Genomic DNA, 16,376 nt, shown 5'->3' with positions numbered 1-16,376 from the left:
GCGATGATAACTCAATGTAAGTATTAACAAACTCGGTACGTGTTTGTTATTGTCAATAATATCTTTAAATTATACAAATCGCTTATGTTTGACAATTACTGAGTAATTGCTTTGCTTATTGCATGCTAATTGCTGAAAATTGCTTTTTATTTTAAATTCCTTAGCTAAAAATTGCTTTTTCTTTCACATTTCTCTGCTTATTGAATGACTATTGCTAACTCATTAGATAGAACCTACTTCTCATATAAGTAGGTGGATGCGGCCTCGATTAGCGGGAGAACCACATGAAAAAAAGCGAGCTACTGGGTGTACCTCCTGGGTAGTTTGGAAATCACCTAATATATATATGTATATATTTATAAATAAAAGTTAATATATATAAATTAACATTATTTTTTTTAACAGGAAATGCACAATGCTAAAAACTGCGTAGGAGATTTTAATACAATAGTACTACCAAGCCTGATGTTGGCCGCTATTTCAATGAATGCAGCAGTGTGACAGCTAGCAATCAAAAGTAACAAGATATCGAGGTACGTTAAATGACGATCACGACCACTTTGGCAAAAACGTATCGCTATAGACTAAGGAAAAAAAAAAAATATATATTTTATTTACAGGAAATGCAGATGGCAATAAACTGTGTAGGAGTTCATGATTGCAATAGAATAAAATCGACCAAGCCTGAAGTCAGCAGCCCCTTCAATGAATGCAGCAGTGTGACAGCCAGCAATCAAAAGTTACAAGATATCGAGGTACGTTTCATGACGACCACGACTATTTTGGCAAAAACGTATCGCTATAGACTAAGGAAAAAATATATATATATTTTATTTACAGGAAATGCAGATGGCAATAAACTGTGTAGGAGTTTATGATTGCAATAGAATAAAATCGACCAAGCCTGAAGTCAGCAGCCCCTTCAATGAATGCAGCAGTGTGACAGCCAACAATCAAAAGTTACAAGATATCGAGGTACGTTTCATGACGACCACGACTATTTTGGCAAAAAACGTATCGCTATAGACTAAGGAAAATAAATTATATATTTTATTTACAGGAAATGCAGAAAGCAAAAAACTGCGTAGGAGATCATTAATACAAAAGTATTATATAAACCAAACCTGATGTTGCCATCTCTTTCAATGAATGCAGCAGTGTGACAGCCAGCAATCAAAAGTAACAAGATATCGAGGTACGTTACATGACGACCACAACTATTTTGGCAAAAACGTATTGCTATCGACTAAGGAAAATAAATTACATATAATATTTAATTATATATTTTATTTACAGGAAATGCAGAAGGCAAAAAACTGCGTAGGAGATCATTAATACAATAGTATTATATAAACAAAGCCTGATGTTGGCCGCTCATTCAAAGAATGCAGCAGTGTGACAGCCAGCAATCAAAAGTAACAAGATGTCGAGGTACGTTACATGACGATCACGACCACTTTGACATAAACGTATCGCTATAGACTAAGGAAAAAAAAATGTAATATACAGGGTGTTAGTGACATCGTAACGAAAACTTTGAGGGATGATTGAAACCATGATTATGAGATGATATCAAGTGGAATTTTCCGTCGCAAAAGTATGGAACAGAAAATAACTTAAAAAAAAACAAAAATTTTCATGAATTTTCCGACTGAAAATTCCACTTGATTTCAACTCAGAATTATGGTCTGAATCATCCTCCTCAGTATTTGTTACGGTGTCACTAACACCCTTACTTACTTGTATGGCTACAGTATGTACTTGTGCGGGGTGTAAGTGACATCGTACCGAATACAGAGGGGGATGATTCACCTGATTATTCTGAGTTAATATCAAGTGAAATTTTTCATCGCAAAAGTATAGAATTGAAAATAATTTAAAATAACTAAAAAAAAATCATGAAAGTTCTTCAATGCACGCAGCAGTGTGACAGCCAGCAATCAAAAGTTACAAGATATCGAGGTACGTTACATGACGACCACGACTATTTTGACAAAGACGTATCGCTATCGACCAAGGAAAAGAAATTATATATAATATTTAATATGTATTTTATTTATAGGAAATGCAGAAGGCAAAAAACTGCGTAGGAGATTATTAATACAATAGTATTATATCAACCAAGCCTGATGTCGGTAGCTTCTTCAATGAATGCAGCAGTGTGACAGCCAGCAATCAATAGTGATAGTGACAAGAATCTAGGTACGTTACATGACGACCACGACCACTTTGGCAAAAACGTATCGCTATCGACTAAGAAAAGGATAGTAGTATGTTATTGGGCATTCTAGACCATCGAAGTGAAGGGATTCGCGAAAATGTTCTTGGGCATTCTAGACCATCTTCGTTCAGTCGGATCGCTCGAGCGCCAACGCGCTATCGCGCGCGCTCTCGCGGATCCCTTCACTTCGATGGTCTAGAATGCCCAAGAACATTTTCGCGAATCCCTTCACTTCGATGGTCTAGAAATACCCAATAACATCGATGGTTCTTAATATTACGATCAATCGGTTAGCAACTACAACACTCACCAGTATAGCTCGAGTCATCATGGGATTTCATATCACTGTATTTAATATCACAAGTATAATATCACTTAGAAAATTATTTTGGTCTGTCCGTGTTCGAATCAAGTTTTTTCCTGTAAGTCAAATTCATTAGCAGATTGCTTCATGTCTCTATACAATTTGCTGTCCTGTCATCCAATACCAGATTGGCTCAACGATCTCCAGAATTATGACATAAAGTGATAATATAATTTGAGACTCACAAAGTACCATACGAAAATATCAGAAATTCTATCCAGATTGGCGCGAGTCGTCATTGAATTCAAGAACAGCTTCGGTCCTGTCATTTAATACCAGATTGGCTCAACGATCTCTAGAATTATGACATAAAGTGATAATATAATTGAGACTCACAAAGTGCCATACGAAAATATCAGAAATTCTATCCAGATTGGCGCGAGTCGTCATTGAATTCAAGAACAGCTTCGGTCCTGTCATTTAATACCAGATTGGCTCAACGAACTCTAGAATTATGACATAAAGTGATAATATAATTGAGACTCACAAAGTGCCATACGAAAATATCAGAAATTCTATCCAGATTGGCGCGAGTCGTCATTGAATTCAGGAACAGCTTCGGTCCTGTCATTCAATACCAGCTTGGCTCAACGATCTCTAGAATTATGATATACTTAAAGTGATAATATAATTTGAGACCCACAAAGTACCATACGAAAATATCAGAAATTCTATCCAGATTGGCGCGAGTCGTCATTGAATTCAAGAACAGCTTCGGTCCTGTCATTCAATACCAGATTGGCTCAACGATCTCTAGAATTATGATATAAAGTGACGATACAATGTGTGACCCAAAAATTACCACAAGGATGTCAGACATTCTATCCAGATTGGCGCGAGTCGTCATTGAATTCAAGATCAGCTTCGAACCTGTCATTCAATACCAGATTGGCTCAACGATCTCTAGAATTAGACATAAAAGTGACGATACAATGTGTGACCCAAAAATTACCACATGGGTGTTAGAAATTCTATCCAGATTGGCGCGAGTCGTCATTAAATTCAAGAACCGCTTCGGTCCTGTCATTCAATGCCATATTGGCTCAACGATCTCTAGAATTAGACATAAAAATGACGATACAATGTGTGACCCAAAAATTACCACATGGGTGTTAGAAATTCTATCCAGATTGGCGCGAGTCGTCATTAAATTCAAGAACAGCTTCGATTCTGTCATTCAATGCCAGATTGGCTCAACGATCTCTAGAATTAGACATAAAAGTGACGATACAATGTGTGACCCAAAAATTACCACATGGGTGTCAGAAATTCTGTCCAAATTGGCGTGAGTCGTAATTAGATTCAAGGACAGCAAATTGTAATAACATAATGAATTTGACTTACATGATATAATTCCCATAGCGGAAGCTTTTTCCTAATAGTGTGATCAATTAATTTAACTATTTATAAAAGAATCAAAATCACTCTCTAGCTCACTTGTCATGCCCGGTCAAGGCAAAAATCTATACTGAATTACATTACACAGATTGTGCCTCGTATGCATTGAGGAATGTGGGCTATACTATACCATATATTATATCAATCAGGTATCCTCTGACTCGTGGGAAACTTTTTAATAAACAACTAGTTTCAGTTACTGACTTCGCTTGATAAATTATTTTTATTGCAGGGTACAGGTTTACCTACAATACATTATGAAGAAGGTGAACAAGTTTTCACTTTTGATTCATCATGCAGAATCAATGCTTTGCGTTTACTCAAATATTGTTATGTTTTTGTTCAACTGTAATGATGATGGTGATTATAACGTTCGACTTATTGTTCGATTCAAAGCAGGTTGAAATAAGGTTAATATTATTTAAAATATCAGTATTGAAACGTTGCACTCCTTGTTCATTACAACTTAGGTACCTACCTAATGTACAACTAGATCGTGATTATATAATCATCACAACCAGTATGCAGGTATATTCATGATATTCCTCTTCGTAAGATTATCGTTTATATTCAATGTACATAATTTAGTCAGAAAAAAAATGTATGTAGAGAATCGAACTTGTAACATATACCTACATTGAACATCAAACTCTTAACCACTGAGCCATCGTCGTACTGCGTCATCGGAAATAGGTGTAAGTTTACGTCTGTGTAATAAATACCTAATTAATATGAATATGCGGTGTATCATTTTACAAAGTGTTGCGACTAACTCGTTTGTTCGTGAGAATAGCAACTAAGCATTTTAGCGATGACTACGCGTCCAAAATGCAAAAATTTGAAATATGCAATGCATAATCCGTTATTGTCTTGCATTTAAGGTTTTATTTTGCATAATTCAGTTTTGCACGGATTTGTATTGTTTTTCTATAAAATAGGAAAAATCATTAAACTTTACTCATTCCTTTGATCGATTCCCAATTGTCCACAATTGTGGTATCCTCATCCGTGTTATTTTCATCTTCAGTGCTTTTCTTCAAGAAAGTTTGTTAAAATGTTAGTAAGTATTTACATTTACTTTTAGTTTATGTATTATGTTGGAGTTTTTTACATAATAAATTTACACAACATTTTAAATACCATGTACCTAACCGATTTCTTAATTTTCAGGTCTAACTACGAATATTCATCCGGTTCGGACTCCCAACTGCCGCTGGCGCCTACGTCTGCGCTAAAAGTGTTGAAAAAGAAGCCTGCGAGCAAGAGGAAGCCGGCGGAGTCGACCCCAACGCCTACTAGGTAAGATTAATAATATGATTATCTTTAATCTTGTGTGCTTTTGAGAGAAGTTAATAGTGAGACAGTCGTGCCCATCAGTGGAACATTAAATAGGTACTTTAATATCTATCACTTTACTTTTATTTTATTCGAGATAATTTTACGCTATTTGCAAATACAACTTACATATCCCCTATCTCTACCCTTTTGACATACATGCATAATTATATGTTATGTTATGTATCTTGATTAATAGTAACAAAAGTAATATAAAAATAATGTAATGGGTATAATGAGCGTTCTAATTGGAAATCGTAGCGCACGGCGGTAACACTTGCATCGTTTCAATATAAACATTATTGTTACAGTTCTAAAAAGAAGTCGCGTTCGAGCGCCAACGACGAGGCAGGCGCGACCGCAACGTATTCATCGAGGTATGTAACAAAACCTAATTTTCTACATATTTTGTCTACATTATTAATTTTATAAATAGGAAAGATTTGATTGTCAAATTGTGTAATTGGATCGAATGGACTCCGAAACTTACTGGATCGATTTGAAAAATTCTTTCACCATTAGAATCTTACATTATTTCTGATGAACATAGGCTACTCGTATACCTATGTATTTTGTTCACCCGAGCACCCGTGCGACGCCGGGGCGGACAGCTGGTTCAATAATTGTGTAGATATCTTTATTACACTCCATAATTCATTATACACATTACGAACAATATCATTATGATGAACATAGTTCAAAATAAGGTGACGGAGACGTTTGTGCAGCTATTCCTTTGTTCCTTTAAACCTATATAAATTATTACTTATTCGTATTTTTCGGTTTCCAGTACTGGCCCTGGAGGACTCTTCGGGTTTGAGACGGGAGCAACTTCGGGGACGTCGAAGTCTGCAGTGCTGCAGACTTATTTGACCAGCCGCGTCCCCAACGGTCGAGTGCGCCGGGAGCTCGTCAACCAGTCTGGCGAGTACTATATAGAGTTCCGGGTGTATAACACCGAGAAAGCTGTTGCCTCTAAACCAGATCAGCGGTGGAAAGAGGCTGAAGTTACTCTTAAAGTAAAGTTAGATCGGGGGACTCCGCAGTGGGAGAAAATGCAATCGTTTATGCAGCGGATTCATAATTTATTTGAAGATTGTGAGCCCGTCTTCATAAGCGAATAGTAATAAGTACCTACTACTCAGGTACTTATTACAACCTTTTCTCTCACTGCTGCTGTTCATTGATATAACTTCACTTTAAGATACTTAGTAGTTTTTTCCACTGAATTTTCAACCAAATACCTATGAAATTATAATTGTAAATCATACATTCATTGTGTATATTGCAATTTTATGTCGTTAGCGTATGAAAGGCGAGGCATTTTCTTTGTATATTTAAAGTATACTTATCAAAAATGGTGTTTTGTACAGTTTGTAAAGTCTCTGTAGATCGTGTTCATTGGATGGGGCATTTACGAAGCACTAACCATAAAAATAAAAATATTTCTCCTTTTAGCGACGGGATTGAATTAATTGAGTCCGCATTTCGCAACCGAATAGCTTCATACAGAATATTATCACCAGATTTGGATGGTCATAATTCTTTAGATCGGTTTCTTGATGATATAAAAAATAAAATCAAAACATTAATTGATTTGTCTCTCAAGGAAAATGACTGTATAAAACTCAATTTTGAACATTTTGCTGTTTTTCTTTTAGTAAAAAATGATTCTCAGGAAATAAAGTCTTTTGGAACTAAAAATTATACTCTCTATAAAAATTATGACTTTGATAGTTTAATGAACAAAGTGAAAATTAGTTTGATGAGAAAAAAATGTGAATTTCAAGAACGTGATAGTGGTTGGACCTTCTTACATAATTCCCATTTAGAATTGAATATTAATAAATATCAACCATTAAGAGGGTCAGGTCACATTGATTTGCCTGCACCAATCAAAGCCAGAAAAGCGTGTGTAAACATAAAAAACGAAGACAGTTTTTGCTTTTTGTGGTCAGTTACAGCTGCTTTATACCCAGTTAAATCTCATCCTGATAGAGTATCGTCATATCCTAATTTCAAAGACGTTTTAAATGTAGAGGATATATCGTTTCCAGTTACTTTTTCAGACATAGCTAAATTTGAAATTAACAACCCTCAAATATGTATTTTTGTTTACGGTTTAAAAGATAATAATACAGTTATCGGCCCTCTTTACAAATCTGAACCATTAAATAAAAAAGTAATTCATCTACTGTACCTACAGGAAGGTAATATGTCACATTACTGTTTAATCAAGGATTTACCGCGACTAGTTAGAAGTCAAATTTCTAAACATCATGGTAAGTTGTATTTTTGCGAACATTGTTTGTTATTTTTCAACTCGACCGATCAGTTAAGTTCTCATAGTTGTGGAGGTGTAGCTACTAAATTACCCCCAAAAGGGTCATTTATAGAGTTCAAAAATTATAACAGAAAACAAAATGTTCCTTTTGTTGTTTATGCAGATTTTGAGTCAATGCTCGTACCCTACGAGACTTGTGAAAATGATCCTATCAAGTCAAGCACAGTGACTCATCAGCAGCACGTGCCCGTAGCTTTTGCTTATCATCTTGTTTGTACTGTAGATGAACGATATAATCACATTACATCGTACCGAGGACAAGATTGTGTTGACAAATTTGTTGATTCAATTTGCAACGATGCAAAAAGGATAAGCGCAGTATTAAGTAATAGTGTACCTATGGTTTTTACAGAAAGTGATGCGTTAAACTTTGAAAATGCCGAAACTTGTCACATATGCGAGCGTTTATTGGTTATGGATAAAGTTAGAGACCATTGTCACATAACTGGTAAATACCGCGGTGCGGCTCACAGTCAATGTAATTTGAACTTTCAAGTGCCCAAATTCTTACCTGTTTTCTTTCATAATCTTTCAGGTTATGACTGTCATCTTTTTATTAAGGAGCTTGCTAAAGTTCCTGGACCCATCAAGGTCATACCTAAAACCAAAGAAAATTATATTTCTTTCACGAAATTTGTGTCTATATCCGATACCGATAGCTTTCAGATACGATTTGTAGATTCCTTTAAGTTTTTGGGAACTAGCTTAGAAAAACTAACCCCGACTTTAAAAAACGATGAATTTAGATACTTAAAATCTTACTATCCCGATGAAAAACACTTTAATTTGCTTACTCGAAAGGGCGTATACCCTTACGATTATATGTGTAACTGGGAACGATATAAAGAAAAGTGTTTGCCTCCCAAAGACTGTTTTTACAATTCTCTTACCAATGAACCGATCTCAGATGAGGATTATGAGCACGCTCAATCAGTGTGGTTAAAATTTTCATTAACCAATATGGGTGAATATACTGATTTGTACTTGATAACAGATGTACTTTTGTTGACAGATATCTATGAAAATTTCCGACTTACATGTAAACAATATTACCAACTCGATCCTGCATTCTATCTTACGGCTCCGAGTCTATCATTTGATGCAATGCTCCTTAAAACAGGCGTTCGTTTAGAACTTGTAACTGATTTAGAAATTTACCGTATGATACAGCAAGGTATACGCGGTGGCGTTTGCATGTGTTCTAAACGACATGTTAAAGCAAATCATAAATATCTGGAAACATTTGATCCATCTCACCCAAGTTCATATATTGTTTACTTTGACTGTAACAATTTATATGGATACAGTATGTGCCAAACATTACCACATTCAAACTTCAGATTTGTGAACGATTCTGAATTAAAAACTTTAGAGTCGAATATTTTAAATATTATGGATGACTCTGAAAATGGTTTTATTCTTGAGGTGGACTTATCGTACCCTTCACATTTACATGATGAACATAATGATTTTCCATTTTGTCCTGAAAAAATTATTTCACCCAGAGGAAAATCGAAAAAATTAATACCTAATTTGTATGATAAATACAATTATGTTATTCATTACGTACATCTAAAAAAATGCTTAGAACATGGCTTGGTGTTGAAAAAGATTCATAGAGCTATAACATTTAATCAAAGTAACTTTTTAAAAAAATACATAGATCTCAACACCCAACTTCGCCAGAAAGCACAGTCTACTTTTGAACAAGATTTTTTTAAATTATTAAACAACAGCATATTTGGAAAAACTTTGGAGAACACAGAACAACGAGTAGATGTACGATTGGTTAATAAGTGGTCAGACAAAAATAATCTAACTAAAAAATGTACTGGCGCAGAGACCTTAATAGCAAGTCCCAATTTCCATAGTGCTTCAATATTCTCTGAGAATTTGGTAGCTATACAGATGAAACATTCACAGATTGTGCTTGACAAACCAATTTATATTGGTTTTGCTGTACTTGAACTCTCAAAAAGTCATATGTACGATTTCCATTACTCAAAAATAAAACCATTTTATGGAAACCGCATTAAGTTGTGCTATACCGATACTGATAGCTTCGTATATAATGTGCATACAGATGACATTTACCAAGATTTGAAGACTAACTTCTTAAAATATTTTGACACAAGCAATTACAACCCAAAAAATGAATTTGGTTTACCTATTGTTAATAAAAAGATTCCTGGTTTATTCAAGGACGAAATGGGTGGACAAATAATTAGAGAGTTTGTAGGATTAAGGTCAAAGCTTTACTGTATTAAAACCTTAAACAAAACAATAAAAAAGGCGAAGGGTACCAAAAAAAATGTAATTAATGGTTTGAGCGTATCAGACTATAAACATGTGTTATACAATGGTGATGTTGTTTACAAAAAAAATGTTCTATTTAAATCAATTAAACATGAAATTTTCACTCAAAAAGTAAATAAAATAGCTCTTTCTAGCAACGATGATAAGCGATTGTTAGAATCTGATAAAGTGACTACCCTTGCTTGGGGTCATAAATCAATTTTTGGCTGTACTGCTTAAGGTGATTCTTTCAAGGTCAATTGTTCTTCGCAGTGGGAGGAATTGTAGTCGTTTATGTAGCAGATTCATAATCTATTCGAAGATTGCAAGCTCGTTTTTAAGAGAGAAAAGTAAAAATACCTATGTAACAATTACCCCTGAAAGAATCATCCTTAGAACTCTTTGTTTGTAAATACTTAGGTTAGTATACTTTATGTTGTAAGTAGGTACCTATAAACATAAAAATATAATATAAGATGATGACGATTGTTATATAAAAAGTTAGCAGCAGTGGAGAAAATAAATAAGAATATGATATACATAATAGTTTCATTTATTCATACCTACCAAATCACCAGACAGGTAACTTAGACCTTCGTCACACTTGATGGAAATTAAGTCGTGGATCTTCCGCAACGGAACGCCGATACAAATATTTGTATAAAAATTACAAATAGCAGGCACACACAGGCAGGTTATTTACCGCAACGGAAGTTCGGCGTCGGAATTTCCGCCAAGTGTGGCGAAGGTCTTACTGTTTCAACGAGTACCGACATGTTGGATACCTAAGTATACTATATTGTCTTGCACAATCATTGAAATTAATCACCGTAGATTCAAAATTTATAGGATAAAAAGTAGCCTTTGCGTTAATGCGGTAGCTATGTGATATATCTAGCTACCAAATTTCATCCGTTCAGCTCTTTAGGGGTTTCGCATTTATAACATTAGTGTGATGAAATAAGTACTTAGATAAATACTTCCTTTAATTATAATCGCTAGTCTCCATTTTTCATGTTTAAACTTGTTAACGTGAAATACAACGCGACAATGAAAACCTAAGCGATTTTGAGTGTGCACGTGCGGTAACATGAGAAGGCGCATATGTGCGGGGCAACGCGGCGACCGCGACGTTGCATCATAATTTATTTCATTTCTATTTCGCTTCTCGTTAGTGCAACACCTTCGAAAATGTCCGCGTCCATGCCGAAAATGAGTTTTCTCGCTATAGTGGGGGATGAAGTCCCAAAATTTACAGTATCAATACAAATTCATCGTCTTCGCCGAGATGGAGATAAGATCAAAGAAAAAACTCTTGTGAGAAGTATATACGGCGCGCATGATAAAGAAGATCGAGTGCTGGCATCCGCGCTGTACTCATGTTACCTGAAGTCAAAGGAGCTGGGTGAACAAGTTGAAACTTGTAGCTTAAATAAGTATGAACAGGTAATATTCGTTTATTGTGTTATTGTGTGCATAAACTACCTATTACTTTATTTTATATGTGTTGAGGGGTATAGTCTAATCTGTCATTGTATTTTCAGTTACTCGTGGAGAAAGACGTAGACACCGTTGACGGTTAAAAATCATCATCATAATTTCGAAGGTGTAGCACTAAAAGCGGTGCCTGCTAAGTACTTTGGTAAGTACTGTGGTTTATTTTATAAATAAAATCAAATGTTTGTATTTTATTTTATACATAAATTAATGTGATACGTTTTATTGTTTCAGAACATGTCGAATAATTTAACAAACGTTAACGAAGATGATTTATTCTACCCTTACGCGCAAGATCCGCTTGCTGACTTCGATGAAAGGTATCCTGTTCAAGCGACTACCACAAAATCGACGGCGCCTCATGATAACAAGAGTCAAAAGCTGAAAAGTGATAAGAAGAAGAAGAGGAAGATAATCTAAAATCTAAAGTTAAATGCGGAAAATGGAAGCAGTCATCTTCATTTGTGCAAAATCGGAACGCGGAGAAAGCCACCAAGTTAATTAAAATCAGCATAGTGGATTTAGGTGCTTCAAATACAAGTGAAAATCAAGAAAAAAGTGATGTTTTAGTGAAAGCCCAATATATGGTAAAAGATAGTTATGATGATATATTGGTACAGACTGAAAAATTAATTAACAATATTTCAAAGACATTGTGTAATTACAGTACTTGTATTTATATGTAACATGCGATTATTTCATAAATATGTTGGAATCGCATTTTCGTGTATTCACAACACAGTAAATTCCATCGCAAATAAAGTCTCTGACTAATGTCAGAGTACTACAAGCTATGGAAACATTTAATGTATATAGTAGAAATAGTTAATATGGTAACTGTTATTTCAAAATATATTTTTTTATCTATTGTACTTTAAACAGTTTTATGAACTTAATAAATAAAATGTGTTTTTCAAATTTCGTTGTTTTACTAGAAAACCGTTAAATGAAACAAAATCATAAATCAATATTTTACTTTTTATTTAAATAAATCAAATAAGTACATATTATTTTCGAAATACCATTTTTTTACACATACCACACTTTTTATAGCACACTTTTTTGAATGATTTACACATGTCATAGAATTATTTTTATCATAGATATCACACAGTTTCATAAAATTAGGACATCCTTTAGAACCAATATCTATTACCGTGCACGTAGGACACAATTCATTAATCCATTTCACTTTTTCTAAGCCCTTAGTAATTATTTTTCTGTTATTCAAATATGGTACAATTATACGTTTAAATTCACGGTAGTCAATGAAACCTTCACTCCAGTAAATCCCATGATTTGCCTCTAGCCATCGTACTTGTTTTTTTTCTTGTTTTGTTAAATAATTAAAAGGATTAGGGGGTTTAACTAAAAACATTACTGTATATTCAGCATATGCTATAGCCAATTCCTTCACAATAAAATCGTTCTTAACTTTAAACCCCAAAAGATCGACGATCACAATGTCGTTCATGATAGTTTTTTTACTATATTACTCAAAGGCTTGTATTCAATGATACTATCGTTTAATATGAGGCAATAAGCAGATGTTCCGTCAGGTATAATTTCGTCACTTTCTATCTCAACCCGAACGTCCACGGATCCTGTTTTTAGATTGTCGACTTGGCGTGAGCAGTCAATGACGAAGAGAGGAGCTATCTCTTTAAACTCTTTAGCACTTAGCAAAGGATCTGCTCGCCGTCCGTAATAAGACTGTTGGAATCTCACATATTGTTCATATAATAAAGCAATTTTATAACCGGCAAAATCAACATTTATATTTTCGTACGGAAAGTAAGTAGAATTGAGGTAGACTTTAGCGTCACGCAAGTAACAGTGGTCAAATCTAGACATATCTGCATTTGCATTATTTTTTCTTTTCGTTTGCAATCCTATAATTACATATCTTGGTTTTTCAATTTGAGAAGACGTTTTTATAGACCAGGTATGCTTTGTAGTCTGTGGAAGTAAAGGATATTCGTACAAATCCCAATTCCTAAATACTAATTGAATTCCACGATCTTTTTCCAAGAGTTTCAATAAATTAATCCTTTCTATATCAGAAACTTTTACATGAGGGACACGCCATACTATTTTATCAATGTGAACATTTTCAACGTATTCACCCGTATTAAGTTTCACTGCGTTGAGATTCGTATTACTTCGCAACAGAATTAGTTCATGTTTACAGTTAATAATTACTTTTTTATAATCTTCCGCGAAGCCAAGAATATGAGTAAGAGGAATGGAAACTGAAAAACGTCCATTGTTTACATTTTTAGTACCATTAATATCCCAGCCCCATACTTTAGACACACGTGAATCGCTTTGATTCATAGATAGTAAAGCTTTAATTGTAGTTGTAATTCCCGCGTTTTTAACTCTATCGATCTCTACTCCATTGAGTTCATACCTAATATCTTGGAATAAGTACAGTAAAGCATTGTTTGTAAATTCAATACTTGATGCCGATATCGGTTCTGGTGTGCCAGGCTTCAGGACGTTTACAACCCCTTCCAAATACAAAGTGCTTGCTGATGGTAAAATACATAAATCTTGCTGGTTTATAGGTATTCGAATTTCATCATTCCTGTTGAAACTTGTTATATATGGTTTGTAGGAATGGTATTCGACACCATCTATTGTGTTGTCGTAAGCAGGCTTTGAAGAAATGTCTAAAATATTCATTTTAACAACCCAATTGCTTTTAAAAAGTCCTTGTTTTCTTTAGTTAACTTTGCCTTCTTCTTGGCTGTATCTTTGCAGATAGTTCGGCGATGACTGATGTTTTTAGTTTGTTGTGTAGTGTATTTATTATAGTCGATCATTTTTTCTTGAGATGTAAATACAGCTGTACTTCTTCACCACGTAAGTTGATAGGATTGTTGGAAGTATCTAATAATTTTATATGTATGCAGCTGATACTTTTTTGGTTGACGGGGAAATAAATAATGTTTTTAGGAACTTCTACTATTCTGTATCCAGGAGGCACATTAAGAGCAAATTCATGTATAATGTGACTAGGTTCTCCATTAATATATGATCCGCTTACTAAATCACATTCAACTCTTACCACCGTTGTTGACAGAATGTCGACTGGGTGTTTAGAGGTGTGCATTATATTTGCTTTTAGAACGTGTGCTCCAAATCCTAGCAACTTACCAATCGAATTTTCTTTATCAAAATGTATATCTTTTGTACAAAAAATTGAGGTTTGTAGAGTATTATTATTACACTGCAGATTAAAGGCAGATGCTTTTATTTTCTCCTTCAAGTAATCATTTATGTCTTGTAGCTCGTATGCTCCTTCAGGTATTTCAATTAATTCATTATCACCATATATAAATCGGTTGTTTCTTTTATCGATATTAGGAATCGAATTAAATGTAGATAAATACAACAAAGCGCACTCATATTCACCGTCTAGCTGTATTGCAGGTGAATAATAAGTCGATAAAGCTGATGAGTTACCAGTAATTGACAGTGTGAAGGACATTTTACTATTAACATAAAATAAAACAATGTTCCATGTTATATATATTTATTCCAAAAGTCAACTAAATATGCCAAACACAAATGACCACAATTTACACTATTGAAATTCTGATATCTATTGTAATTATAATATATGTTACATTTCTTTAAATACTTTATTAGTTCTAGTGGAGGCTTAAGATCCCCATAGCTATTGAAATATTCACAATATTTATTTATTTTTACATAAGCAACCCAGTGAGTTCCTTCATTTTCTGAATTGTCTAAATTAATAATTCCACATTCAATTTTTTTTGGCATTTTAGGCAACCTATCTTTCATATAAACAGCACGAAAATAAGGAATATTTTTGGCATACTTCATAATATCAATATTTGTTAATGCTCGATTAGGTAGCTCTTTCATCAAGATTTGGTACATTTTATGAATAATCCGTTTCCTTTCTTGTAAGGTTTCATGTATAAACCTTTACCGATTGCAACCGATTCCATCACCTTATTATGACGTTCTGTTTCACGCAAGTTCTGTTGAGCGGTTTTATAGTCATTTACAGTTTTAGCAACACCAGCTGCACCGCCTGCTAAAGCGCCTAAGGCTGATAAGCCAGCAAATATTGGAATTAATGGTAAAATTCCTCCTGTTTTCGGTATAGGTATAACACGTGGTAAACGAATTTTATGTTTATGATTTTTAAAGATTTTTTTTGCAGCTAAATATGCATATTTTACCACTGACTTATTATCTTTAGGTTTCAGTTTCTTGATGTGTGACTTTATTCGAGAAACTAAACCTTTAAAACTTGTGATACCAGATCCCGTTTTTAATTTTGTTTTCATAACTTTACTGACCAGCCATGATGCGAGTTTTTCACCCTTCCCAGCGTTTTTTGCTTTGAGTCGTGCTTTAGCCATATTTAAAAGTTGTAAATCTGCTTGATGACGATTATGTAAATCACTATAATTCGAGTATGCTATGTCGTGGCGTTTGCAGGCTTCGTCAAGTTCATTAACACCTATATCACCTCGCAATAATCGTTCTTTTAACCTAGTCCCGGGTCCGCAATAGTTGTAACCTGGTAGGTGTAACTCAAACGGTAAATTATTTATTAAACTATTTATTAGTCCTCCTCCTTGCATGGGTACAAACATAATGAAAATAGATAGAGATAACTGTTCTATTTATTGAACAATCTCTTTTTTGTTAACCCAACTATTCTCTTCCTGTGATAAACCTAACCATTTCACATATAGTTGATTTCCTCTTTTCTTAATAACTTTTTCAATCAAATATACATCAGGATAAGCAGTTTTTTGTAATTCGTGTTCATAAAAGCCTCCCAATATTTCGTTACTTTTTTGATCTTCAATTTGATAAGTGACTGGCTTCGTATTTACACATTTTTTAATACGAAATATCTCTGTAGACCA

The 16,376-nt window shown here is 34.2% G+C and overlaps 2 protein-coding genes and 1 long non-coding RNA gene across 7 annotated transcripts in view; all 3 read left to right on the top strand.

The window, feature by feature from the left end:
• Nucleotides 1-400: 400 nt before the first annotated feature.
• LOC126381602 (uncharacterized) overlaps nucleotides 401-16,376 on the top strand; it is a 119,013-nt gene continuing 103,037 nt past the window's right edge. For 4 of the 5 annotated variants that reach the window (XR_007568887.1, XR_007568886.1, XR_007568888.1 and 1 more), the window contains exons 1-3: nucleotides 401-533; nucleotides 621-755; nucleotides 841-975. Coding sequence is in view for 1 of the 5 variants with exons in the window: in XM_050031066.1 (XP_049887023.1) it covers nucleotides 624-755; nucleotides 841-975 (267 nt within the window). In the remaining 4 variants the exon portion in view is untranslated. Of the gene's footprint in view, nucleotides 534-620; nucleotides 756-840; nucleotides 976-1,907; nucleotides 1,963-16,376 lie in introns of those variants that run through there. The other variant, XR_007568890.1, reaches the window with a different exon arrangement.
• LOC126381601 (uncharacterized) lies at nucleotides 5,071-6,969 on the top strand. Its single transcript, XM_050031065.1, has 3 exons — nucleotides 5,071-5,282; nucleotides 5,630-5,695; nucleotides 6,109-6,969. Exons 1-3 carry the CDS (start codon nucleotides 5,071-5,073, stop codon nucleotides 6,440-6,442), a joined length of 612 nt encoding a protein of 203 aa, XP_049887022.1. The 3' UTR covers nucleotides 6,443-6,969.
• On the top strand, nucleotides 11,349-11,855 carry LOC126381607 (uncharacterized). The gene is made up of 3 exons (XR_007568895.1): nucleotides 11,349-11,403; nucleotides 11,502-11,599; nucleotides 11,689-11,855. It is a non-coding gene; the product is annotated as an uncharacterized LOC126381607 (long non-coding RNA).

This window comes from Pectinophora gossypiella, unplaced genomic scaffold (assembly GCF_024362695.1).
Source record: "Pectinophora gossypiella unplaced genomic scaffold, ilPecGoss1.1 Pgos_66, whole genome shotgun sequence".
Lineage (NCBI taxonomy): Eukaryota > Metazoa > Arthropoda > Insecta > Lepidoptera > Gelechiidae > Pectinophora > Pectinophora gossypiella.
This window is presented reverse-complemented; position numbering and strand designations above follow the sequence as displayed.

Bases quoted from the DNA above. Each gene is read 5' to 3' on its own strand.
- LOC126381601 (XM_050031065.1), top strand. From the start codon at position 5,071: ATGTATTATGTTGGAGTTTTTTACATAATAAATTTACACAACATTTTA. The intron at 5,283-5,629 runs GTAAGATTAATA...TTATTGTTACAG, and splicing joins TCGACCCCAACGCCTACTAG to TTCTAAAAAGAAGTCGCGTT. The intron at 5,696-6,108 runs GTATGTAACAAA...TTCGGTTTCCAG, and splicing joins ACCGCAACGTATTCATCGAG to TACTGGCCCTGGAGGACTCT.